Here is a 26,023-nt window from a genome sequence, read left to right on the forward strand (position 1 = left end):
CCTCATTATCTGTAACCAAAGCTAATGACTATGAAGGCTTTAAGTATACAAGACACCATTTCTGCTATTAATGAGAACAATGTTGGCTTAACTTTTCATCTACCTACTCAAGAATGTACACTTGGTTCTCTATATCTATGGATTCTGCACCTGTGATTTCAATCAATCACAGATCAATAAAAGTGCATCTGCACTTCACATGTAAAGACTTTAATTTCCGGTTATCATTTCCCAAAAAATAAAGCACAGCAAACATAGTATATACACAACCTAGTGACATAGTATATACACAACCGAGTGACATAGTATATACACAACCGAGTGACATAGTATATACACAACCGAGTGACATAATATATACACAATCTAGTGACAGCTTCAAGTATCCATGAAAATGTGTTCAGTCTACAACCAAATCCTTCATGCAATAGAAGGAAGTTGGGCGTTCATGGTTATGAGCATCTGTGAGAAATCTGGGCCCTATTTCCTGTGGAACCTGGGGGCTGACTATGCTCTTGTTGTCTCTGATAGCTGATGATATAGAAAGATAAGGAACCCAAGTCACATGCCTACCAGGCAAAGAGAAGCTCAAATAAACCCATCAACCACACTTGTGAATTCTCTTGTCCCTGCTAGTCTAATATGATGGATAAAAAACTATGATATCTCTGGGATATGAGAGTAGGCACCAGGAGACATAAAGAGAGAACAAGAGGAAGTTTCTTTTTTAAAACCAAGGGTCAGTATGTCAGTAGTGGGTTTCTCTCATGTGGAACACATGGAGACTCTGTATGGTGAGACACACGTCTATGCTTTGCACAGCTTCTCTCCCTTCCAACTTCCATTTCTTGCTACACTTACTGACAGTAGAAGTTCCCCATGCCTGTCCTTGAACACTTGCAAACTTTCTTGTTTGTCTACCTGAACCTCCAGCACTAAGCCAGCCATAAGCAATCATGTCATGTACAGTCCACAGTCAGAAGGGGTTTCCCTTCTGCTTGAGCTGAGTGGTCTTCCCTGTGATGGGATCAGACTGCCTTGCTTAGTCTCTGCATCTGGACTGCGCATGCTCTGCAGCTCTAATACGTGTCTCCCCTTTCCAGGCGTATTTACCCTCTTCTATGTCAGTAACCAGTTTCGGACTTTCCCCTTCTCCATCAAGGACCAGTTGATCATATTCTACAGCGGTGTGAGAGGAGCAGGGAGCTTCTCCCTTGCGTTTTTGCTTCCTCTGTCCCTTTTTCCTAGGAAGAAACTGTTTGTTACGGCAACCTTAGTAGTTACATACTTTACTGTATTTTTTCAGGTTGGTAGACTTCTTTCCTATTTAAAATAAATAGATTCCTCCACAGCTATATATTAAACTTGTAGGATGTAAGTAAAGATGCTGCATCTGGTTTTTAGAATTCTGGTTGATCCTCTAAATAGATTCTAAAATACTTAGAGGCCTTAGTTCGTGGAAAGATTTTAACTTCTGAGTTGCCTTTGAGTTGATATATTAATCAAATTGTTCCCAGGTAAGGAGTGAATGATTATTATTCTGTTTATTATGGAAAATCAGATGGCACCTGATACTTGCTAAAACAAAGTTCTGTTTTAGTGAAATGAGTTCTTAATGAGCTAATGAAGATTGATTTTTAAAAAATCAAGATACTGTATTATAAATAGATTATAACATCTATTTTGTTGGAGTACGTAGAAGAACCAAGAACTAAAGTAAGTTTGATGCACTTAATCACATAGACGCTAGAAACAAATGCATATAAATTGGGCATTCTATAGTTTCGATGATTTTACTCTATAGTAACAATGCTCCTGTCTGCAAACCCTTTATTTTGTTATCTCTGATACAGGGGATCACAATTGGCCCACTGGTCAGGTATCTGGATGTCAGAAAGACCAATAAAAAAGAATCCATCAATGAAGAGCTTCATATCCGTGTAAGTTAACCTGGCCCTTTCTGATAAATGATACCATGTTGCTTTCCAGCGTTCCATTGAGAGCCTGGAGGAGGCTGTGCACCTGTCAGGAGACTCGCTGCCCTGCCCTTCCCGCTCCATTAAAAGGCTCTACACTTTATTTTTGTTATTTTGTTTTGTTGTTTTTGTTTTTGTTTTTGTTTTTGTTTTAACTATTGCTATTGCTATTGTAAGGAATTAACACAACTGTGGTGGCTTCTAACAATGCAAGTGTTATCTTAGAGTTCTAGAATTAGGTTCCACTAGTGGTATTTCAGTGCTAGATTCCCTCCTGGAGGCCCTAAGGAAGGATCTACTCTTTGTCTCTTTCAGCCTCTATAGGCTTCCTTTATTGTTGTGGTCTGAGGGTGAAGGCTAGGTTCCTGCACATGGTAGACAAATACTGTGTCACTGAGTGCTGGACCCGGCACAACAACTGGGATTTTTAACTGGAAAATTCCAAGGTAGCTCTGTCCTGAAGCTCTTCAGCTGATCTAATCGGGTTACTCGGATTACAAGGAGCTTCCTCCTTGTTTAAAGCAACTGCTGGTGAGTTCTCTCGGATCCTCAGAGTATAGTCACAGCAACATACAAATTAGCATTTGATTAGATAACTGGGGGACTTGCCTAATCAAGTTAACACCTGAGAAGGATGTCACACTGCTCTGTTCAATATCATCCTAGAGGCTGTTGAAGACATTGTTTCTCACGAATATGGCTCCTACTTGTCTGTTTGAGTTCAACATGGTATCAAAACCATGACATTCAGAATGACGCCCTTGAATAGACACAAGAACTAGTGTGTGGAAAGGCATACCACCACACAGATGTATGTATACACCCATGCACACATTCATGTACACACTCTTGCACACACAACTATGCCACATACATACATCTATGCACATATGTACACAGACACACGTACACACACTCATGAATATATGCATGTACATACTCTGGCACACATTCAGGAAACACACACATGCATATACACATATACATATACCCATGCACATATGCAAGCACACACGTATATACCTATTGCACTGGCTAATTTTGTGTCAACTTGACACAGCTGGAGTTATCACAGAGAGAGGAGCTTTAGTTGGGGAAATGCTCCCATGAGATCCAGCTGTGGGGCATTTCCTCAATTACTGATCAAGGGGGAAGGGCCCCTTGTGGGTGGGAAGGACCATCTCTGGGCTGGCAGTCTTGGTTCTATAAGAGAGCAGGCTGAGCAAGCCAGGGGAAGCAAGCCAGTAAAGAACATCCCTCCATGGCTTCTGCATCAGCTCCTGCTTTCTGACCTGCTTGAGTTCCAGTCCTGCATCCTTTGGTGATCAAAAGCAGTATGGAAATGTAAGCCGAATAAACCCTTTCCTCCTCAACTCGCTTTTTGGTCATGATGTTGTGCAGGAATAGAAACCCTGACTAAGACACCTATGAATACACACATGAACACACATGTGCACATGTCCATACAAAGTGTTACCCAAAATAGCTGTATACAAGCAATGGCTGGGAAGCCTTGTCACTGTAGCTGCTCCAGAGACTCAAGATCAGCAGGATGATCTGACTAGACCTTTCTCTTTGTGATGTCTACCCCACAGGGATCCTACTTCTGATAGTTGTAATACTGTAGAGATGGGTGATGCCCTCATGTGTTAGTCTTGAATAGTATACAAATAGACACCCAAGGAAATAAAGACATATGAATTCCAGGAAATCAAAATAACAAATCATCAAGTTATTTGAGAATATATAACAGGTTAGGACAGAGAGTGTTAGAAACTATGTTAATTCTTTAAACTGATTATACATTTTTGTCTTTACTCTTATCTCCTTGTTTAGAGAAATTAATAACCTCTCTTTAAGTGGATCTTCAGCATTTCACTTCTTTTTTATTTTTCTTTTGTACAAAGTTATGACTAAGGCCCACTCTAGTTGTACAAATATTTAATATACCACTTGAAGATCAGAGGCAGGTGGATCTGTGAGATCAGGCCACCCTGGTCTATCCAGAGAGACCTTGTCTTGAAAAAATAAACATTATGACTATCATTAGAAGACAGTTGACCAATTAAGGGTTTAAATAATAATTTTTCATCATTTAGGTTTTTTGTCAAAATAAAACAGAGGCCAGGAAAAAGTTGGATAATTTTGAATTTGAATTACTTATAGATCTACTTATAAGCATTTTAAAATTCTATCTTCTCTAAAATTCTTATAAATGATTATAAACAAAACAAATGTGGCATTGTGCATTGAATTTCTGGACTAAAGGATAGAATTTTTAAGATGAAGATGAAGATCTTATATTGGTTTATTTGTGTGAAGATTGGGTATTTAGCCTTTGCCTCCCTCAAACTTCTTATTATATTCACACAATACCTGTCTGATGTGGAAAAAAAAGAATATATACAAATGTACTTATTATGAGAGAACATCTGAGCTATATTTTGGAAACTAGAAGTGTGGTTTTCTTTTCACAGTGAAAGCAATAGCTAATCATTATACTTTTCCTTCACATGATTTCAGTAATAAGAAATTTCTGTATCTTCCTTGAAAAATATTACTCAAACCAAGTGCCAGGTACTGTGTTTTCATTGTATGTGATGTAAATTATCAGAAGTTTATCTGCAGAATCTTCCAATAAGAAAGAGGAATTGAATTTCTATAAAAAGCATGAAATATTCCAGTGATATGACCAGAGTGCTAATGAAGAGGTTATGCTTAAGTAAATTAAAGCCTTCCTTAGCCTCCAAAGCTTATAGTGTGTACGTGTGTGTGTGTGTGTGTGTGTGTGTGTGTGTATGTGTATGCATGTGTGCACCTTTTAGAGTTCATATTTCACTAGCATTTCATCTACTTCATCTTCTTATGTTTGGTTTGGCAGCTTATGGATCATCTGAAGGCTGGGATTGAAGATGTTTGTGGGCAGTGGAGTCACTACCAAGTGAGAGATAAGTAAGTAGGGTAGGGTTTCATTACCTAATAATGGCTCCTTGAGGATGGCTCATTGAGGAATAGTGGGCCAGGAAGATGAAGGACCTAGGAGTTATACTATACAGGAAACAGCTAGGCATCCCAACATGGAAAATGAGAGTCATAGAATGGGACAGGTTGGTTCAAATTGGAACTGCACAAGAAATGGTGGAAAGTAGAAAGTTCCCCCCATACCCGATCACAAAAGTAGCTCAACTATGGACCAACTTCATGAAGTTGGGGAGAAATTTAGTGACTCATTAAAGGCCTGGAGAAACCCTAGTTGGAGACCTCTAAGATTCAATCATACACTGATTCTTCTGAGATGCCCAGAGCCTTCTTGATTACCCACATTTTGAATGACTTCTTTTAGTCTCAAGGAGGAAAAATGTGGCTGGACACAGATGGGAAGTCATCATCAGGTAGTTAGAAGCTACCTGTGGGCATGTGTGCAATTATATCAAAGGAGTGGAGAGAAGCAGACTGAACACAGGACTCAGAACTTCTTATGGAGCTGATGAGGAAATGGGAGATCAGATGAAGTTGGGAAGAAGTGAACAGAGAGGATGGGAGGGGAGCAGGAGGAGCCAACATGATAGAAAGAGCCTGGCAGATCAAGAGGCATGTGGCTGACAGGGTCAGGATAATGGCAGCTACAAGGATTGGAAAGCACAAGGTCACGACAGATTCTGCAAGAGAAATGTCAAGTACATTGTGAAGATAGGTTTGAGGGAAGGTCAAAGGACAACGGTCAGAATGTCAAGGGGTGACATATTTGAAAAGATCAGGGGACTTGAAAAGGAAAGATGACAAAACTCAGGAGGACAGTCTGCCATATACTGAGAGAACTTAACTGATGGCCTTTGCCTACCTCATGTCCAGGGGAACAAACACTAGATAATAAGCCAACATTCCAGGAATTTATGTGCCCCATTCCAAACCAAAGCAGGGAGAACAACTGTCCTTTGAAAGTGAAATGAGTGGAATCATTGAAAATTGAGATTCTGGAGAGGCTCTTAAGGTACTACTGTGTGTATGCAGCTTAAGCTAATGGGTCGACCAGAAGTCTGAAGCAATAGTAGGAGCTATCATTAGAGTTGAGCCTATTCAAATTGTTCATTATTCAGACTGTTGAAGTGATTGGTGTGGTGTGGTGTGGTGTGGTGTGTGTGTGTTTGTGTGTGTTGGGGTGGGGGTCGTTGTCTTCTTTAATTGGCAGGTTTCAAAGTGACCTGATGCACAATGAGGCAGAACTGCCCTTTAACTAGCAACCACATTAAACGTACCATTTTTTGGTTGAACAGAGCAACATTACTGTAAGTGCAGCAGCTGCTCTTAGGAGCTCTTAAGAGACAATGCTTTCTCAAAAGCCTCAGTCAACTCAGTTGTTTTCTTGTAGTTGGAGCTGAGTGAGACTAAGCTACCCTGACTCCTCTTACTCATACTTTCTGCCCTGACTGCACCTTGTCTCTTTCTTTTTAGTTAGTTGATTTTATTGGAGTCCTGCCACTAGGCCATCGTTTTTTATTTAAAATACACACACACACACACACACACACACACACACACACACACACACACACGCTTTGTTTTTTGTTTTTTGTTTTGTTTTGTTTTGTTTTTTGTTTTTTTGAAAAATGTGTTCTAATGTGATGGATTTTAGGCACTGCCTTAATATTTTTCAGAGTGGAGTTAAGCTGACATTTGTTTAAAGAAGAAAAATATCTATACTTCCATAATATGCACAAAGATGTTGGTTTTTATGTTTAGGTTCAAGAAGTTTGACCATAGATATTTACGGAAAATTCTAATCCGGAGGAACCTGCCAAAATCAAGCATTGTTTCTTTGTATAAGAAGCTGGAGATGAAACAGGCCATTGAGATGGTAGAGACTGGGATACTGAGCTCCATGGCTTCTCCCACACCCTATCAGTGAGTTCCACCTACCTTTTGATCTAGACTTTTAATATCTGAATTTCCTGGCTAAGCCATGACTCCATTTGAAATAAGTAGCAGGTGTGAATGGGCAGAAAGATAGAGGTGGCTGTTAACATTCTGGACTGTTACAAATGCCTGAGCTAGTCTGTTTAAAAACTCATGGTATCGGGGTTTCAGTAGATTTGGGGCCTGTGGTCAGGTGATATATTATGATCACTGTTATGGCAAAACCATTTATCTTATGGAAGAGGAGATGGATATCCCAATGTGTCATTTAACAACAGGCACCCAAAGGCCTGAAACTCCCCCACTGGATACCATATCATAATAGTCCCTCATTTTCCAGTAGTGCTATGGGCTTCAAACCGAAGAATTATGACATAAGCTTTGGCTATGAGGAAGGAATTATAAAATAATATTGTCTAACTCTTAACAGTTTGTGTTTTGCCAAAGGCACAGTTACACCAGTTTGGGAGAATTATAAAGTTGTCTTCTTTAAGTGAAGGATATTTTATTACATTTCTTCCTTTTCTTCTTGATTAGAAATTCCTTTCCTAAATATCTGTCCACACAGTTCTGTGGTTCTCTTTCTTCTATTGTTTTATTTTTATTTTTATTTTATTTTATTCTTTATTTTTTTTTCCTCCTAACTTCCATGGGAAGAGGTATCAGCTGTCTAGGATGTTGACTTGGATGTGGGGTATACAACTATCCTCTTGTGTCACTACAATGACATACACGAAGCAGACTACTTGTAAAAGGGCAGGGAAAGTAGTTTGGGCTCAGAGTTCTCGGGGTTCAAGTCTCAGGTCAAGTCTTAGGTCTTTGATAACAGCAAAGTGGGAGAGGTGTTACTGAAGTGAGTCCCCTTTGAGATCCCACTTCCAATGACACCATATAAAGGCCTAAAGGAACTCCCCAATATTACCTTCCGGGAGACCAAGCTTTTACACATGGACCTTTGAAAAAGACTTTGTCCAGATCATGGCAGGGAGGAGATGAGATGCCATAAGAGGTGTGGTAGCTTATGGGTTTTAAAGTTGAAGAGGTGCCTGCAACAGAGGGAGTCTCCGTGGGATTGTGAGATTCATCTTGAATCCTCATGACCATCTTGGAAGTGCTGTCTGACTTCCAAGTGAGAAGAAGACAATATGAACCAGAATCCATGTGGAAGCAAGGCATGGGGAGAGGCCTTATTTGCTGTGTATCTTCCACCATCTGCTAACCAATTGTCCCCAGAGCTGGATATTTTTAAAATCTGCTTTAATTCTCTGACATTTTACAACAGTTCCTTCAGTATTTCAAGATTTAACTCCTAAAGATGCCCATCTTTCTTCTGAGCAGTGGCTTATGGGTTGCAAACGTTAATCACAGCATATATTTTGGGCAAGGGTGCTGCAGCTCCCCTCCTTTCCTTGTCTTCAGCTAATGGCACTTGGTCATGAGCTTCAATTATGTCCTCACATCAGGGCAGTGGATTGAGAACAGAACTAAGAATAGATACCAATAAAATTGTCACAAACGGCCTGAGTGTTATTTCACAAGCAACACCCCCCCCCAATCTGCTAATGGATCCGAAACACCAGTGTCTTCTCACACAGCCCGGGACAGAGGGAAACAAGTGTCCCCAAAGGAGCTCTGGTCTAAAAGGAAAGGCTTCCACCTTATTTATCTGTGGGATTGTTTTGGGTGGCTTGTTTGTTTGTTTTGTGCTGCCCATTACGTAACTAAAAGGAGATGCTTGATGCTAAAACGGGAATGTGCTACCAAATATTTATTGGCAATGCTGCCCAGAGCCACAGTGGAGCCAGAAGCGACCTGGAAAACCTGGGAGGGCAGATTCTGTTTTCATTCACCATGTTGCTATTTTATTCATCAAAGTGTCTGTGTGTGTGTGTGTGTGTGTGTGTGTGTGTGTGTGTGTGTGCCTCTGTCTGTCTGTCTCTGTCTGTCTCTTTCTCTCTTTCTCTCTTTCTCTCTGTTTGTGTTTTATCTCACTTTTTAAGACAATGCCCTTAAATCTTACTTTTGACCAAGGTTCCTGGTTAACCCCTTACACTCTGTGCCTTAGCTCATGACCTGCCTGTTAGCCACCCTAGTATGTGTGCTAAACACTGTGAATACAGTCACAGGTCCTGCCCTTCCGAGTCCCAGACACAGACAAGGCATGCCCTTAATAGAAGAGACCAGACAGTGTGTTATAATAAAGAGTAAAAAAAAATCACTGTGACTATAGGAGCAGTATGTGTCACATGACCTCCTGCTGTGTGGCCTACCCTTCAAAGGATGTACTGTAGTTAATGTAGAGGCAGAGAAAGGCTGGATAGTTTCAGACAAGCCAAACCACTAGGAACTTCCTCAAGCAGTTCACACCCTACTTATGTGATCACTTGGTCTAGGAATGTAAGGGTGCTTCTCTCTCATCTCTGACTAGCATCTCATCTATGTTTCAGTCTGTATAACATCATGATGTATTAGCCATAAACAACGGCTAAAGTTCTGACCACAAGGCTATTTTTAAGCTGGTTTTGCTTGGCACACTCCCCCCCCCCCAGTCAATCATTTCTCCAGACTGTGATTTAAGATTACTAGGAGTCTCACAAGTAAGAGATTTTCCACCTCATATATCCCAATCAAGCAAGTTCACTGGAGTGAGAAAGATTATTGCTAAAGTTGGTATTGACTACGGCTTTAGTATTTAACTTATATTCATTTGATCTCAGTAGAAATCTGTAGGACACCAAGAAAAAAGGAAATCCTCTCCTGAGATCAAAGTGGTTGATTCCAAAAACAAAATGGAACAAAACAAACTGAACACAAGCCAAGCCTTCATACAATAATAGGAAAGAGCTGCGTAATCAGCCGCCTCTCAGGATCCAATAGGAGAGGAGAAGAGCCAAACGCATAGATAGCTTTGCTTTCTGAGTTTAAGCAACTGTCGTGCAACAGTTTATGAGTTCTGGAACCTTCGGGAGAAGGCTGGAGCAGCTTGGAGGAGGTTGGTTCTGTCAAATCCCATTGCTTCCTCACATCATAATAATTTACAGTAGCACTTGAATCCTCAAACTATCCTATGGGAGATCTGGAATATGCATTTGTATTGTTATTTTTAAATATAGAGCTGTCTATCTCACACAGGACTCTGTAAACTGTTAGAGACTGTAAAACAATAGCAATTCAAAGCGCTAAGTGTTGAAGCTGATGGGCTTGTGTGGTGGCTCAGTGGGTAAAGGTATGTGCTGCCAGGCCTCTGATGACTTGAGTTTGATCCTCTGGACCCACAGCATAAAAGAAGAGAACCGACTCTTACCAGTTGTCTCCTGACCTCTAAAGTTCACTGTTGCACAAGTGTACCAGCACACATATTCATACATACACAGTAGAGAAGTAAATGAAATGCAGTTTTCTTCTTAAAGTTTGGTTAGGATTGAAAATACAGTTCTATTGCTATAGTACCAGCCTAGCATGTATGAAGCCCCAAGTTTGATTCCCAGTACCACACTCAGTGTGGTGGTGAAGCCTATAATCTCAGCACTCAGGAAGCAGAGATGGGAGGAGCAGAAGTTCAAAGCCAGCCTCAGCTACACACAACCTTATCTCAGTTACATAGATAATTTTATAGAGATTAATATTTTAGGTATTAAAATAGCCATAAACTTATCAGGTGATTGGATACCTATATAATCTCAAATTATTTTATTTCTAAACTCTGAAGAGTTTGAGTATGCCATGTTCTTTGTCTTTTTAAATCATGTGTATGTGTGAGTGTCTGTGTGTGGGCGGTGCCCCTGGAGACCTGTGGTATCTACTCCCCCTGGAGCTGAAGTCTTCTTCTTCATGATGGGTCTTCTGAAAAAAGTAGTATGTTCTCTTAGTTGCCTATTTCCCCTCCCCAACCCATCTGTGTGTGTGTGTGTTTTCTAATAATTAGGTAAATTCATAGTAGTTTAAGAACTCTTTAAGTCATTTTCACATTGACAGGATCGAGTTCTTTTATCACCGTTCTTATACACAACTATGTGATGTAGTTTCTGATGTAAATTCCACAATAAAATATCATGTATCCTGTAAGCCATGCTTCACTCATAATAGAATTGGTCGTTGAAGTGGCCTTTGAAAAGGATGTAAGACAGACATGCAGACAGAGTAACTCACAAAGAACACTCCATGTAACTATGCAGACAGAGTAACTGTGAAGAGGAATCCTGCATGCATCCATATAGACAGAGTAACTCACGAGGAATACTAACTGCAAATCTAAAGGACCGTCAGTTCATCCCTTCAATCTCTAGTCACTGACTTCATGACTGGACTATTGAAAGATTTATTATCCTCAAGGATTTAGGGTCCAGTAGTTGACCTTTTGATATTCTTAACTATGGTGTGAACATAATGCTTGTTGGGTCTCATAATTAATTTAAAGTCTCCTTACATTGGTGTAGCATCTCATGAAAGGAAGGATGGGAGAAAGACAGCAGGAAGTAAAGAATTCATGACAAATGTGAACCTTGTATTCAGATGCTATTGAATTTAGATTTCCTTGTTTTATATTAGCAACCGTCATCCCCTTTACCTATAAGGAATAAATGATCCAGAGAAAAGGGTTGTACCTTTTATATTCTGAATCACTGGTCCTTAAGATCTCCACTAATACTGTTTTCTAAGGGCGGTGTCTTTCTTGCACCTATGACGTGAGTATTCCAGGGATGGCTGTGTCCCTGACATGACATGAAGACAACCCCAGACATCACCTGGTTCAAGTGAAGCAGAGCATTTGTATAACCATAGCTGGTACTTATTAGTGTGAGTCAGAGGGAGGTGAAGCTGTGTGCATCCCATGTTACTCACTTTAGCCAACAACCTAAGAGGACGTTAATTAAGCCTGGTCCTTCCTGGAGTGGTCACTTACAAGCTGGGGAAAATGCCAGATCTGCTGTTCTATCAAGTTTCACCTGCCATTTCCTTTATCATTGGTTTTTTTTCTTTTTGTTTATTTTATATGAATGTGGAACATAGAAATGTTTGACTAGCTGGTATTTCTGTTTAGTAATACACACACATACACACACACCCATAATGGTGGAATGTATTGTTCAGATTGTGTGAGCAGGTGTACCTAAGTCAGAATAAATTTTTTTTTTTGGAGGACATTCACACAGTCACCAAGGATGGCGACTAAGTTTCAGTCATTTTATAGAAACAGTGTTGGACATCATGCAGATAGCAATTGATAAAGTCCGCACACCATTGTACCCCCTATAAAAGTGATTTATAAATTGCAAATTACATCCAAACCACTTTTATTTTCCAATGGTTGTAAAGTTTGGGGGACAGTAGTTAAAATGCTGCCTGTATTGAAATTAATGATTCATCCCTGCGATTAATCATCCTGACAACAGGGAAGGGAGCTATGGAAGCCATCGGAGCCTTTATGCTTCTGAGAAGTGAGCAGAGAGTAGTACAGTAAGAACTACCTGGGCAGTAGGCAGCACATTAGGAAGCTGGCTGCGTTGGAAGGAGGACTGAACCTTCAGCTCCTTCTTGTTAAATGTCTGTGGTCTACACTGAATGTATACTTGCAGTGTAATGTGAAGGTTTTCTTGGTTACTGATACCAGATTGTAATCAAATACACCTGTCACTTGAGATCTCTTCTTCATAGCTATGTCTAAAGCTTTGAAATCCCACAGGACAATCGGGTATTGATTGCTAACCTGGCCTGATGCTAGGTTTTCAAGTCTTCGGATGCCCAGTGTCTCAGCTGGGTTAACTTTCAGGGTACAAATAGTTGGATTCTGTTTGGAAAATGTGATTTCCCCTTTCTTAATTATTCTTTAACCAAAAACAAGGCCCTGCCCTAGTTTTATTTCTGTTGCTGGGATTAAAAAAAAAAAAAAAAACACACTGATACAAAGCAATGGAGGGAGACATTGTTAATTTAGTTCACAGTTCTACATCACTGTGGTCCATCATTTTAGGAAAGTCAAGGCAGAAACCTGAATCAACTAGTCACAAGGCAGTCAAATCAGCGCAAGGAAGGCAAGTGCGCATGCTTGGTGCAAGCACGCATGCTCAGAGCTCGGCGATCTTTGCCCTTACACAGCCCAGGGCTCTGGACCAGGAGTGGCAGCTGCACGTTCAGTCTGGGTCCTCTTACATCAGGTAGGCAGTCAAGACAATCTTCCACAGGTTTGTCTACAGTAATGCTCTCTTCGTACGGGTTCTAGGTCATTTCAAACTGACAGTTAAAACTACCCATCACAGGCCCCTAACTGCCCAGTTACCAGAGAACTTTACTCATGTAACATTAGTAACCCAGCATACCACTGAGGCTCAAAACGCAGTGGTGTGGATGGTGTTGGTCCTTGAACGTGTAGTCTATCTGAGCACAGAACTAACAAAAACAGCCACGCAAACCTTTGATTGAGTGGGTTTTTTTTGTTTGTTTGTTTTTGTTTTCTTCCTACTAAGTTTTACAGCAAAATGTTAGGATTATATTTTGTGGCATCATTTCCCAAAATTGATTTTTATTGTCTTTTATAAATTAGATGGTGTTCACAACCTTGCTAAACCCCCTTTAGAAATTGGTCACAATAACAACCACATGGAAACTGTAAGGGATCAAGATTTTTAAATATGTATGTCAAAACATATGTTTGATCTTAATTGATTTACTAAGGTGGCGGGAAAGATAACGCACACATTTAATCCTGGAATTTAGGAATTTCTCCGGGGCGGGGCAAGGCGCAGAGTTATGTCATAGCACTTCTTGCACAGATAGAAAAATAATGGCTTTTCTCCACTGTTGTTTTCAGGCCTGAGAAGATACAGGGAATCAAGCGGCTTTCTCCCGAAGATGTGGAGTCCATGCGGGACATTCTGACAAGAAACATGTACCAAGTTCGGCAAAGAGTATGTGTGAGCCCTCTGCACCGCCTCCTGCCCTACCCTGCCTTGCCCCTACCAGGTCTTCAGTCCTTGTTCACACTGTCCTCCCTGAAGTAACCTCCATGCTGCGTTTGGAGAAGGGAAAGGTGGTTGGCAGCTGTGAGGTTGGCACCAGTGGCCTTAGAATAAATGCAAATCCAAATGCTGGCTGTAGGGGTCAGGCTGCCCCAGCCCTGCAGCTGAAATGTTCAGAACCCATAGATTTGCCTGTCCTCAAAGGGAAGACAGACGCAGCTCTCATCCCATAGTGAAGAACAGATGGCACCAGGATTCTGACAGCCGTCGGGTTACCCAGTAGGGTCAGCTATGCTAAAAGTTAAGAAGCAGAGTTTATTGGGTCACAATCAGGATGCTATATTGCTGAAAGCTAGACTATAGGGTGTCTTGGTGTTTTGGTCCTGACATTGGTATGGCCTCTTCATTGTCTTTAGCAAAGGGTCTGAGTTAATGACAGGTAAACCAAGGTCATCCCCACAGAAACCTTTTCGGGTCTGACGGTTCATTTGTCCATCCTATTTCTTGGCTATGATTAAATATGTCTCTTGTGAGGGATTTTGTTCTTGGTAATGGCATAGATCATGCTTTGGATGAGATTAAGAAGCCGTCTAAGCTGTTCATTCTCAAGTAGAAGATGCTAGGGTTAGCAAACTTGGTGATCAGATAGAGTCAAGGTTATAAGATACATGTAAGTTAAGAGGTCTCTGCTGAGCTCCTGGTCCGTGTTCTTTCTAAGTCTCCAGACTTTACAAAGCCAGTGAACATCAGTAGTCCAGAGTTCTGTATCAGAAGTGTTGATGATTAAAGGCCTCCTTCGGAAAGGCTGGAGGAATACAGGTTAGCTCGGTGACAGTGTTCTTACTAAGCACTGTGGCTTTCAAATCATTCCAAGCGAAACTGTTCAGCAAGGCTATCACATTTCACCTCCACTAAGTAGATAAGAACTTCCTGGTGTGGAGAGTGGCTAGCTTAGTGAGAGCCAGGCCCACTGAGTACCTGGCACTCAATGTTTTCTCCATCTTCTTGATACGGGGAAGGAGGCTGAAGTTCTGAAACTCCAATACATTTTGAAATGGTCCACTGCCCACATTCTCATTCATCCCTCAGATATAGAGGAAAAATGGGCGTGTTGTTAGGATTCTGTCAACTTGACACAAACTAGAGACATCTGGAAAGAAGGGACCATGGTTGTGGACTTGCTTTCATCATACTGCCAGTAATCAAGTCTTGGGGAGCATTTTCTTGCCTGGTGATTGGTGTGGGTGAACCAGATAGCCACCTTCTTCTTTCATCTTGTCTTCAGCATTCTCTCTTCTAAGCTAGGCAGCATCTCGCTTCCTTCCTGGAATATATTGCCTGTGTTCATTAGAGGGTTCATTGCTAAGCATCAAGTGGAGTCAGATCAGAATAGAATTAGTGAGTGGGATCGTAAGGGGGGATGATAGACTGCAGGTACCTTTTTGCCTCCACTCTTAGTTTGTTGGAAATATACCTCACTGTGAATCCCCTTCCCTGTTAGTCCAGAATAACAAACACCATTGAGGAAAAACAACCGTGAGGAAAGGGTTTATTTGGCTTACACAGTCCATCACTGAGGGATGTGAGAGTAGGCATTTAAACAGGAGCAGAGGCAGGAATGATGGAAGGAACACTGCTGCTTCCTGGCTCACTCCCCCTGGCTTCCTCAGCCTGCTTTCTTATACCACCCAGGACCACCTTCATAGGGAATGGCACTGCCCACCGTGGGTTGGTCCTTCCACATCAATCATGAATCCACAAAATGTCCCAAAAACTTGGTTACAACTAATATGATAATATGATCAACAGTCCTTCAAGTGAGCTTTCTCCTTTCAAAGTGTCTCCAGTTTGTGTCAGGTTAACAAACCAACCAACCAACCAAACAAACAAACAACCCCCCACAACAACACACCTGTTTTTCTCACTACCTCAAGCACTTCTACAGTTATGAAAGTCTTATACTTTTTCAAAGGAAAATCTGGAAATGCTACCCTGAACAACTGAATATCCACTGTGTATAATGGATGGTCTACTGCTTGAGGGATTGACACAGACTGTGTAGAGGTTGTCTGTTGTCCTCACATCTGGACAATAGGAGCAGAACTGTTGGATGGAGACATTTATCGCTGTGCATAATTTAGAAGAGTCTGTCATGGGGTTTAGTTGTCACTTCTGGCCAGGGCAAGAAAGAATATAGTGCCAGATTCTAGCCTATCCTAAGCAATAGAATATGAAACTGTGGTGTTCCCACTCTGATTCTGGACACATCTTTCTAAAATACGTCCTTTTAGCATTTCCAAGATAGGGTATCCATGGGTGGGGGGAGGTGAAGGACTAATTTCAGAGATTCCCAGTGGCACTACTGCAGAGATAGGGAGCTGCAAGACACAGCAAAATGGAGACAGAGAGGTGCACCCCAAACTTATCAAGGAATAAAGCTCCGCCCAGACTCTAAGGCAGTGGTTCTCTTAATGCTGTGACTCTTTAAGACAGTTCTTCATGTCCTGGCGACCCCCAACCATAAAATTATTTTCATTGCTACTTCCTAACTGTAATTTTGTTACCGTGATGAGTCATGATATAAGTATTTAATATGCGACCCTGTGAAAGGGCTGTTTGGAAGTCTGTGTTTCTGTGTTCATGTCTTGTCTCTGGGTATTATGGCGACCGAGAGCATGTTCCCCCAACAGACTCACACCTGGCTGGAAGATGAAGTCTCCACTCCTAGCAAGTGGTATGTGGCTTGTCGTCACCTCTGCTTGCTCGTGCTTCCGGTTTTTGGATGCTGTATTTCTCTCACATAATAACAAACTTGTTGTCTTTTCCTGGGGTTCCTCCTACCCTCCCTCAGAGTTGCTTAGTTCTTCCCACCCCTTCGTTCTCAGGTCCCTCCCTCCTGTACTTATTCCAGGGTAGAACCCACTCAGGGCTGCAGGCTCAGTCCAGCGAGCCTGGCCCATGTGTGTCTGAGTAAGCACCCTGCCCGATACCTCCCTGATGCTTTTAACGTCTTATGTCACCTGAATGTCTACTTGATTCCTGCAGATGGCTGTAAGCCTTTGAAAGACCTGAATTTATAGTTATTCATTTTTTTTTGTTATTCATTTTTAATCCCCTGCTTGCTATAGCGCCTAATAGAATATCTACCTTTTTTTGTTGTTGTTGTCATTATTGAAGCAATTATATTTTTTAAAAAGCCACGAACCAGTAAGGAGGACACAGGCAACACTGACCTCCTTATTCAGCAGAGCTTTGCAGTTTATCAGCACACGCACATGCATGCACACACGCGCGCACACACGTGCACACACAGGTGCACACATACATACACACACATGCACGCATGTGCACATATGTACACGCATGCACACAGACACACACACATGCACATACACATGCACACATACATCACTTACCAACTCCAGGAAATCAGACATTCACTGATGAACTTGGAGCGAGCATCAGTGGGGACAAGAAGTTCCAGTTAACCAAGCTTACATTTGTGGATAGCCTGTGGTCCATGGTAGCTTTCCAGTGGTTGGAGGTGAAGGCAAGAAGGAAAAGTCATTTAAAATTTGTCAAGCTGTTCCTTTCAGGCTCTGGTCTTTAACGAGTATTTTCACTGGGAAACTTCTCCCTCTCCCTCTCCCTCTCCCTCTCCCTCTCCCTCTCCCTCTCCCTCTCCCTCTCTGCCTCTCACATCGTGTCAACGCTACCATGTAAGCAGTCTTGCAGTCTTTCTACTGCTTGTGGACGTTGTACATCGTGGTGCGGAGCCTAGTGCGCACCACGATGTACAACGTCCACAAGCAGCTCCCTCTCCCTCTCCCTCTCCCTCTCTGCTTCTCCCTCCCTTACCCCTTTTCCCTCCCCCTCTCCCTCTTTTTCTCTGTGTGTGTTGTCTTTCATTACAAGCAGAAACTTTGTGGAAATTTCAAAATTATTTAATATTTTTCTTACCCATCACATCAAAAGGCTTAGCACTGAAAATAATCTTGGAAAGAATGTGGATGTGCAGGACAGCTACAGTCTGTGGGTGCCTTAGGGAGATCTGGTGGTAGGGTTAGACTTGCTTCGCCATCCACAGCCATAGCCAGGTCTGAGAGTCCCGAGTCTGCTTGTAGCCTTACTCCCATGGGGGCTAGCTCAGTCACGCCAGAGGCAAATCTGAGCCCATGCTACCTACTCTGGCTGTCTCGGACGCCACTGGAGGTGACACTGGAGTTCCTACCTGACTGTTACTGTGCTCTATGTACAGACCCTGTCCTACAACAAATACAACCTCAAACCCCAAACAAGTGAGAAGCAAGCCAAAGAGATCCTGATCCGGCGCCAGAACACCTTGAGGGAGAGCATGCGGAAAGGCCAGAGTCTGCCCTGGGGAAAGCCGGTATGTTGGGCTGTCACCAAAAAACGGGGCCTGTCCTTGGGGCAGAGCCTCATCAGCTGAGGGCAAATCACTCACTCAAACTTCACTTGCTACCAGAGAGATGGAAAAGCCTTAGGGGGAAACAGACTGGAGCAGCCCCCTCCTCTGGATCCAGAACTCTAGGGGGTTAGGCATCTGGGAATGAAGTATAAGGAGATGATTTCCAAGGAAGATTCCAAGTGTTCCCTGAGCTGAGTCCACCCCCAGGAGCCATGGTGGCCAAGCGCTGAGTATCGCATCGCATGGCTCCTCCTCACATGAGAGCTTCTGACCCTCTCAGAAGCTTCTCTAGAAGGATTTCCTTTTGTCTAGGCTACCAAGCCTCCTCTTCACAGCACCAGTGAGCACCCGACATCTTCCTAGCTGAGGCTGTATCATCTTCATCATATAGGAACTCCTGGATAGAACAGACTTGAAGGCTGATGTTCAGTGAGGCTGTGACAGTAACTTGGGAAGGTTGACAAGGATCCTTTCAACACTGGGGACAGGGATACATATTGAGTTACCTGTCCTTTAAACACAAGTAATTAAATGCCCATAACCCCAGCAAGCTGCCCCACAACGGGCTACTCCCTTCCCTTTGTGTGTGTGTGTGTGTGTGTGTGTGTGTGTGTGTGTGTGTGTCAGTTGAAACTATGTATCATAATTCTGCATGTGTTTCTTCTTGTTGCCCACAGGCAGGTACCAAGAACTTTCGCTATCTCTCCTTTCCTTGTAGCAATCCTCAGGCAGCAAGGAGAGAAGCAAGGGCTGCTGAATCCACAGGTAACCCACATTTGGCTGCTGTGTTTCCTCCTGGGCGGGGTCAGGTGGAGAAGATTTGGGGACCCGGGGTCCAAGAGAGACAATCAAGGATATTATGCAGAAACATGATTGAGAACAAAATGAAGGCATCCTTTATAAATACATCTCAAAACTTGATTTATGGGCACAGAAACTTAGATGTATTATAATCTTGTCACATACTATTAGCCTCTTTTAATTTTTCCTGCTTTTCTAAGGGTAGGGAATGATTAGTGGGTCACATGATCTCGCCACCACAACCTCTTCCATGGTGCCTTTAAAGATATGTATGCAAAAGGCTCACTCCAGGACTGCTATAACAGGCCAATGCAATTTAAATATGAGCTTAGCTTTTATTGGAGGTATTTAGTCATATTTCCTGTTTAGTGGTTTCCCATGTAACACAAAAGTGAGATTCCTAGGTATTGAAGATGTTTATTATTCTAATAAAAGCCCATTTAGTGTGTTTTAAATATGAATCAAAATTATTTCTATTGGAAAAGGGTAATATACAATATAATTATATGCTAAGTTACCTGTTTGATTTTCTAACTATGTAAACCTTTTTAAAGAAAAACACTTTGGGGGCTAGAGAGATGGCTCAGCGGTTAAGAGCACTGACTGCTCTTCCAAAGGTCCTGAGTTCAAATCCCAGCAACCACATGGTGGCTCACAACCATCCGTAATGAGATCTAACTCCCTCTTCTGGAGTGTCTGAAGACAGCTACAGTGTACTTACATATAATAAATAAATAAATCTAAAAAAAAAAAAAAANAAAANAAAANANAAAAAAAAAAAAAAAAAAAAAAAAAACAAAACCACCTTGGGTAGTCAAACTGAAGGCATAGGACCTTAAATAATTACTTGTTGAAGGCAATACAATTATTCTTTGAAATAATGGTTTTTGTTTGTTCATGTTGTTTTTAAAGACTGGGATGTACTCACTATGGGACATTTTCGTTAGCAGACTTCTGAAGTCCTCTCCACACTGTCCTGACTGCGCAGAGCCGATGTCATGCTCTAAGAAGCATGAAAGCCCAGCACCACCCTGTGCATAAAATCACATGCCAGTGATTGTTTTGTCTGCTCCATCCCCAAGTGCCCCAGCTCACCTGACAGTGACCTAGAGAAGAGAGATTTTGCATCTCAACAGATGCAGGTTGTCATTTTAAATGATAAAATACTAGTCAGTTGCATAGAGCAAAATCATTGTTTATTTACATTCCAACCCTTTCCTTGAAAATGCACTAAGTCAGATATACCCTTAAAGTTGGCTGCCGTGATGATGTTCTCTCCCAACACCATCTTCTGTAAAATGAAATGCCAGCTTTGTGCTAAATTCCTTCCTTCTGAAGAGGTCTTTGGACTAGTAACTTTGTTTCATTCTTCTTGTTACTAGATTCTTTCCTTCTGAAGGAACCTTTGCACTAGTAACTTTTGTTTCACTCATCTTGTTTGTTCCGGATGACCCTCTGGTATTTGATATTATGAGGGAGTTTCACAAAGAAAAGTAAAGAAAGTTAAGAAGAGAGACATAAACCCAAGACACAAAACATTGGTTTTAAAATATATTTCTTATTCTAATAACTCAAGTCTTATCTTGCCATTTAAGTGAAGAGAAAACAAGAGAGCTCTGCAGCTATTTTCTGGGGTGATCATCAATACTGCAGGACTCTGACATGGGGCGGCCTAGCAGGCTCTTGGGGGCAGGGATATACAAATGTAAATAAGCATTATAGCAAGTAGCCAAATGGTTACTCTAAATACTAAACCTTGAGGAGGAGTCTGCTTTATTCTAGAAGGTAGAAATTGTTTAGCATTTGGAAATGTATTTATGTTTTCATTAGATTTAATCAGTGAAAGGACTCTAACATTTATCTGGTTATAATATTTTATCAATTCTTTTAAACTTCATGCAGTGTATTTTGATAATATCCCCCCCCCCTCTTTCCCATAGCTCATTATAGATCTCCTACCTCACAGCACCATCTGTTCCCCAACCGAAAGTATGAATGAGACACTATTGGTTGGAGGATCCTACCAAAGGAAGAGGGTGACTAAAACTCATGAATTCCCTGAAGCAGTGGCTACCTGCACAAGATCAAGCCTTTTAGCATAGCGTGGGGAGTTCATGACCCCTCACCCCGACTGATAAACTATAGACAGTTGATGGTTTCTGGGGGAGTAAGAGGTAATTTCCTTTAAATTAGATCAACTATACTCTAGTAGATGGCCCTACAGCCAGAAATATATGGGCAGCACAAATTGGAGTTGGTTAATTATTATTTTAAAATATATATATCAAAATATATGCAACAACAAAAACAAGCAAACAAACAAAAATAGCAGCCCTCCTTCCCAAAAGAGAGTATGGTAGCAATCAGGATGAAATGCAGAGAGTCCTCAGTGTCGCTAAGGTTTTGATAATTTGAGAACAATTTCTCTCCAAGTGAAAGAAGAAAAGGGACACTTTAGTTAGGATAATTTGGGTGTCAAGCTTTCCTCAACTGTGTAGTCTCTGGCCAACCAAACCGAGACTACAAAAACACTTCTTTTCCTGACTCTCTTAAGGCCCACCAAGATCTGAATGCTCCTCACAGAATGCCTGTGAATTCCATGGTGTTTTAGAGACCTGTATACTCTCCTTTGCCTGTGGGGTTCATTTTGTATTACAATTATGGGGATTCCCCACCTTAAAATTCCTTGTATGTGTGAGGCAGGTTTAAGCCCATTGAATTAGAAAATACACACAATGCTCCTGAGAGATTGATGTTGGTGAAGATTTCACAAAAGCATGGCCATTCTTAGTGTCATTAAACTGTACATTAAACTCTTCTTGGAAATGGTTGAGATGTTTAAAATGTTAAGGAAGTGTGTGTGTGTGTGTGTGTGTGTGTGTGTGTGTGTGTGTGTTCCTTTTATGTACAGAGATACAAAAGTACTGCTCTCTGGGTCTGGGGCCCTAAACAGTTCACACTGGATCAAGCTAATCCCTTATGGGTTTGTCTCCACTCTGCCCCAAGCAGAAGTTCCTTCCTGTACCTCATTTAGTCTTAGTATTTAAGCTTGTTCTTCTGTAGGTGGAAAGTCAAGACACTCACATATTGCTTGAGAGGTAGCCACCATTCTTCCCTGGGATTCCAGGCCTGGGTGCTTACCTATAGGTAGTCACATGAGAGAGGACCAGGTATACTCCACATCCTTCCGCCTTCCACCTTCTACTTTGCAGAGCGTTCCTTCATATTTTGGGCAGAACTAGTCATTTGCCTTGAGCTCAACTTTGTAAGCAAAGCCTCTGCTAAATGCCCGGGCTTCACTTTTCATTAACCTAGAAGGATGTAGAGAGGCTTGCTACCCGCTGTCCCCTGACAGGGAGTTCTCAGGAGGACTGGCTGGAGTGAGACCACAAGCAGGACCTGTGGACAGAAATGTCCACACCTCAGAGAGACTTCCCAGTGCCAAAGGATCTGGAGGAACTGAGGTTCAGGCTCTACTCACAGCACAAATAAAAGGGGATTGTAAAAAAGATTAAAAAAAAAAAAGAGAGCAAATAGATGATGCTATTATCTTTTCCTCCAGTAGAGCATCCCCTACATCAGTCTGCCAGCCCCCCTATGTGATTATGCTGCATCTCTGAGCCAAGTATTTAAGATCTTCTCGTGTCTAGTAACATAGACACATTTTTGTCCAGTACCTACCTTTGGGCAGACAGTATTAATTTTAGGTGTGTTCTTTTACCTTTGTCTCTTTTGATGTTTTTTTGAGGAGGGACCAGAAAGTGGGAGAAAGAATGGGATTTTCAGATTTACAAATAAATGCCTAAAAATATTGAAACTCTGCAGAGAGCGTTTAAGGGAAAAATAAATTCATGTGCCTAAAACTTGGAGGAAACGAGAAGTGATATTTGTGAAAAGTACTCCTTTGTTTACTGGCGGAAAGGGCACTGTGTTTTAGGAATGGATAGAGATTTAGAAATTAACTCCAAACCGAGCATCCTGTGGCTACCTGCTGGTTAGCAACATACATGTGACATGCACAGTTGTCTTCTGCATCTAAGTAGACTTTTTCTCACCCCCTGCTCCCCCACATACCATATAACAACCATTTGCATAGCATTTGCAATGTACTGGTTACTATAAGTAGTTTCTAAATTACTTAAAAATTGTAGGATATGCATAAGTTATAAGCAGATACTGTGCCATTTTATATGAGAGACTGGAGCATGTGTGAATCTTGGTGTGTTTTCCTGAGGATACAGAGGAATGGCTCTAATCCTATCTGTCCCAGCAGTATCATGTTGAAAGTCACCTCATCTTAAACAGATTCAGGCACTTTCCATATGACATAAGGACTATAGTTTTACCCATCTCAAGGGCCACTCTGATGGTTAAAAGTTGTAAAATATGCAAATGATTATCACAGAGGCAGGCACATTGTCATTCCCCCATGAGGGTATGTGCTCCGCTTCACCATATCTTCATGTACCATGGCAATCTGCTCATCATCTTCTACATCGACAGGGAGCATCTGTCACAGCCTGCATCTTCTGTGGCTCCCCCACCCCTCCCATCTCTGTTTCTCCAAGATTACATTTCCAAAGTCAAAGCAGTGGAACTCAGATGTAAAGCTTTTAGGCAGCTACGGATTAAACATCAAACCAAGAGCCAGGCATGTGGCTCATGCCCGCAATCTCACTTTGGAAGCTAAAACAGGAGGAACACTGTAAGTCCAAGGTCATCCTACAAGACCTTGTCTCAACAAAATGGAAACAGAGTAAAAACCAACCACTTTGATGGAACCTTTAGCATAGTGTTTGTCTTTTAGAGGGTAAGACAGTTTTATAGTAATTACTTTACGGGGTTCTTAGTTCATAACTGTGAAAAGATACTCTGTTAGTAATCTAGGGAAGACTGGCTAAATGCACAGGTTTCTATGAATCTCAACTTGTTTGTAATACCAAGCATCCGGCTCTGCCTTCTCAGTCCTTTGGAGTTGTGATGCTGAAAGGAAAAGTCGGGCTGGTGCAATACTGAGTGCAGGAGCTGCAGTCTCGCGCATTCTTGCCATCTGGCCATAACTCTGATCTCAAGTGTTCTTTCCCTTTCTGTCACGGTGTCCTTCTTAGATGATGATGTCACTGATTCAGGATTCCAGCCCTTGATGTTCAGCGCACACTCGAGGGCAGGCTCCCTTCAGGAAAGGCGACCGACCCAGGCAATGATCCCTATGAAGAGGCTGCAGAGAGGAGAGAAGGCGCTTAGCTTCAGCTACCGAAGCAACACCAGCTGGCAGGACCAGGCCGGATGGCGCGGGATGGATGTCCTCCGGCCCAAGCCGCTGTTCTATGCAGTGGACGAGGAGTATGACTCTGGAGAGCAGACAGAGGAGGAGACCTCAACAATCCTGTCCAGATGGACAGCTGAGCACAGACACACCAGAGAGCACCACAAGTCCCACAGTCCTTTGCTCCATAGGAAATAGCTCCTCATTCTCAGATGGCTGCTGGTTCTTTCCAGAGTCCCAAATCCTATTTTATAAAACGAAAATTCTCACAGTTGGGAACAATTACCAAGTTCGCACTTTTTTTTTTTTTTTTTAAACTTCCGGACACCATTCTACAGGTGAATGAACTTGAACTCTCACAGTGAACTTGAAGGCCAAGCCACACTCTTGTACCTTTGTAGACGAATCCTGTGTGCAGGAGAACATCACTCCTTCTCAGAGTAACCTGTCATCTCTGACGATTGCAGAAATCCATCAAGCACTCTTGGTCTCCTCCTAGACATCAAGAGGAACGCTGGGATTTGGAGATGCATAATGATGGAAGCCTCTAGAAAAACCCACCTCTGAGAAAAGAACCAAAGAACAAAGGCATTTTCATTTAGAATTCACAGGAACCCTCTACCACAACCCTCTGGTCCGTGGCATATGTCCAGAACTATTCGTGATTGGTCAGTAGTTCCTATCAGTTGTATGGATATGCAATGTGTAATCAATTAGAAATGGCAGGGCTCTTTAAATTCGTCTGGCTCAGCTCCTGGCATTTGCAAATTGAGACACGTTGACAATGGTCCCCTGGCATATTGGTCACCTTGCAAGTTGTATGCCTTTGGCTTTAACTTTTTTTTTTTTTTAAATAACTCCTTTATTTTCAAAGATACAATAATGTACCTCAAATGAAACGTAAAATTTGTTCCACATTGTTATGTTTAATCAGTGATATAGTGATATTGATAGATGTGATCTGTACTCTAGGAGCTGGTCTTAAGAATCTATATACTATTTTTATAATTAGTGTTAATTTAAAATAAATTTTAACAATATAAGAGCTACAGTTTAATAACGATGGCATGAATAATACTATTTATCTGCTGTATGTTTATAACTTGTGAAGTTTTGCTCTGGAGTTTAGTAACTATTCTTCAGTTGAGTTGTGCACGTTGGTTATTCCAAACCTGACCTTGGACTTCACACTTCAGCTTGCTAATTTTACCAGCTACTCTTTATCTCTCTTCCTACCTTACGCTTCCCTTCCCTTCTGTCTCTGCATCTATAGGTGAATAGACATGTCTGAAATGTTACTGTGCCAGATAACTAGATCTACGGCAATCAATTCAATAAATATCCTTTGCCATCATGGCTTTACCCATCCCCGCCATGCCCATAAGACTTAATCAAGCACATCTTTAGCTGTCTTGACCCTGGAGGTGCCCTGTGCACCTCTTGGTGGGTGGGGAATGGGGGACTTGGCTTGTCCTCTGGGCACATGTGTTTAGTCTTGTGGCCCAGATGACAAAGGAGGACAGTTTGATTGATTTGCCATTTGTCCATTTATCAGTTGCAACCTTTTCCTTCTTTCCCTTTTTATTGTGTGTACTTGACTTCCACCAAATTTCCTCTATTATCATTGTGTCTTCAACATGGAAGACTATGTATGCATAGACGTTGAACGCAAGACCACAGT

The 26,023-nt window shown here is 41.8% G+C and overlaps 1 protein-coding gene across 1 annotated transcript in view; it reads left to right on the top strand.

Annotated features, from left to right (window-relative positions):
* Window positions 1-25,402, top strand: part of Slc9a4 (solute carrier family 9 member A4) — a 50,962-nt gene extending 25,560 nt beyond the window's left edge. Inside the window, exons 5-12 of the mRNA XM_021198946.2 lie at window positions 1,104-1,306; window positions 1,854-1,940; window positions 4,858-4,928; window positions 6,717-6,878; window positions 13,699-13,795; window positions 18,105-18,236; window positions 18,953-19,040; window positions 24,185-25,402. Coding sequence (XP_021054605.1) covers window positions 1,104-1,306; window positions 1,854-1,940; window positions 4,858-4,928; window positions 6,717-6,878; window positions 13,699-13,795; window positions 18,105-18,236; window positions 18,953-19,040; window positions 24,185-24,540 — 1,196 coding nt within the window. The 3' untranslated portion in view covers window positions 24,541-25,402. The remainder of the gene's footprint in view (window positions 1-1,103; window positions 1,307-1,853; window positions 1,941-4,857; window positions 4,929-6,716; window positions 6,879-13,698; window positions 13,796-18,104; window positions 18,237-18,952; window positions 19,041-24,184) is intronic.
* Window positions 25,403-26,023: the final 621 nt, after the last annotated feature.

Source organism: Mus pahari, chromosome 5, assembly GCF_900095145.1.
Source record: "Mus pahari chromosome 5, PAHARI_EIJ_v1.1, whole genome shotgun sequence".
Taxonomy (NCBI): Eukaryota; Metazoa; Chordata; class Mammalia; order Rodentia; family Muridae; genus Mus; species Mus pahari.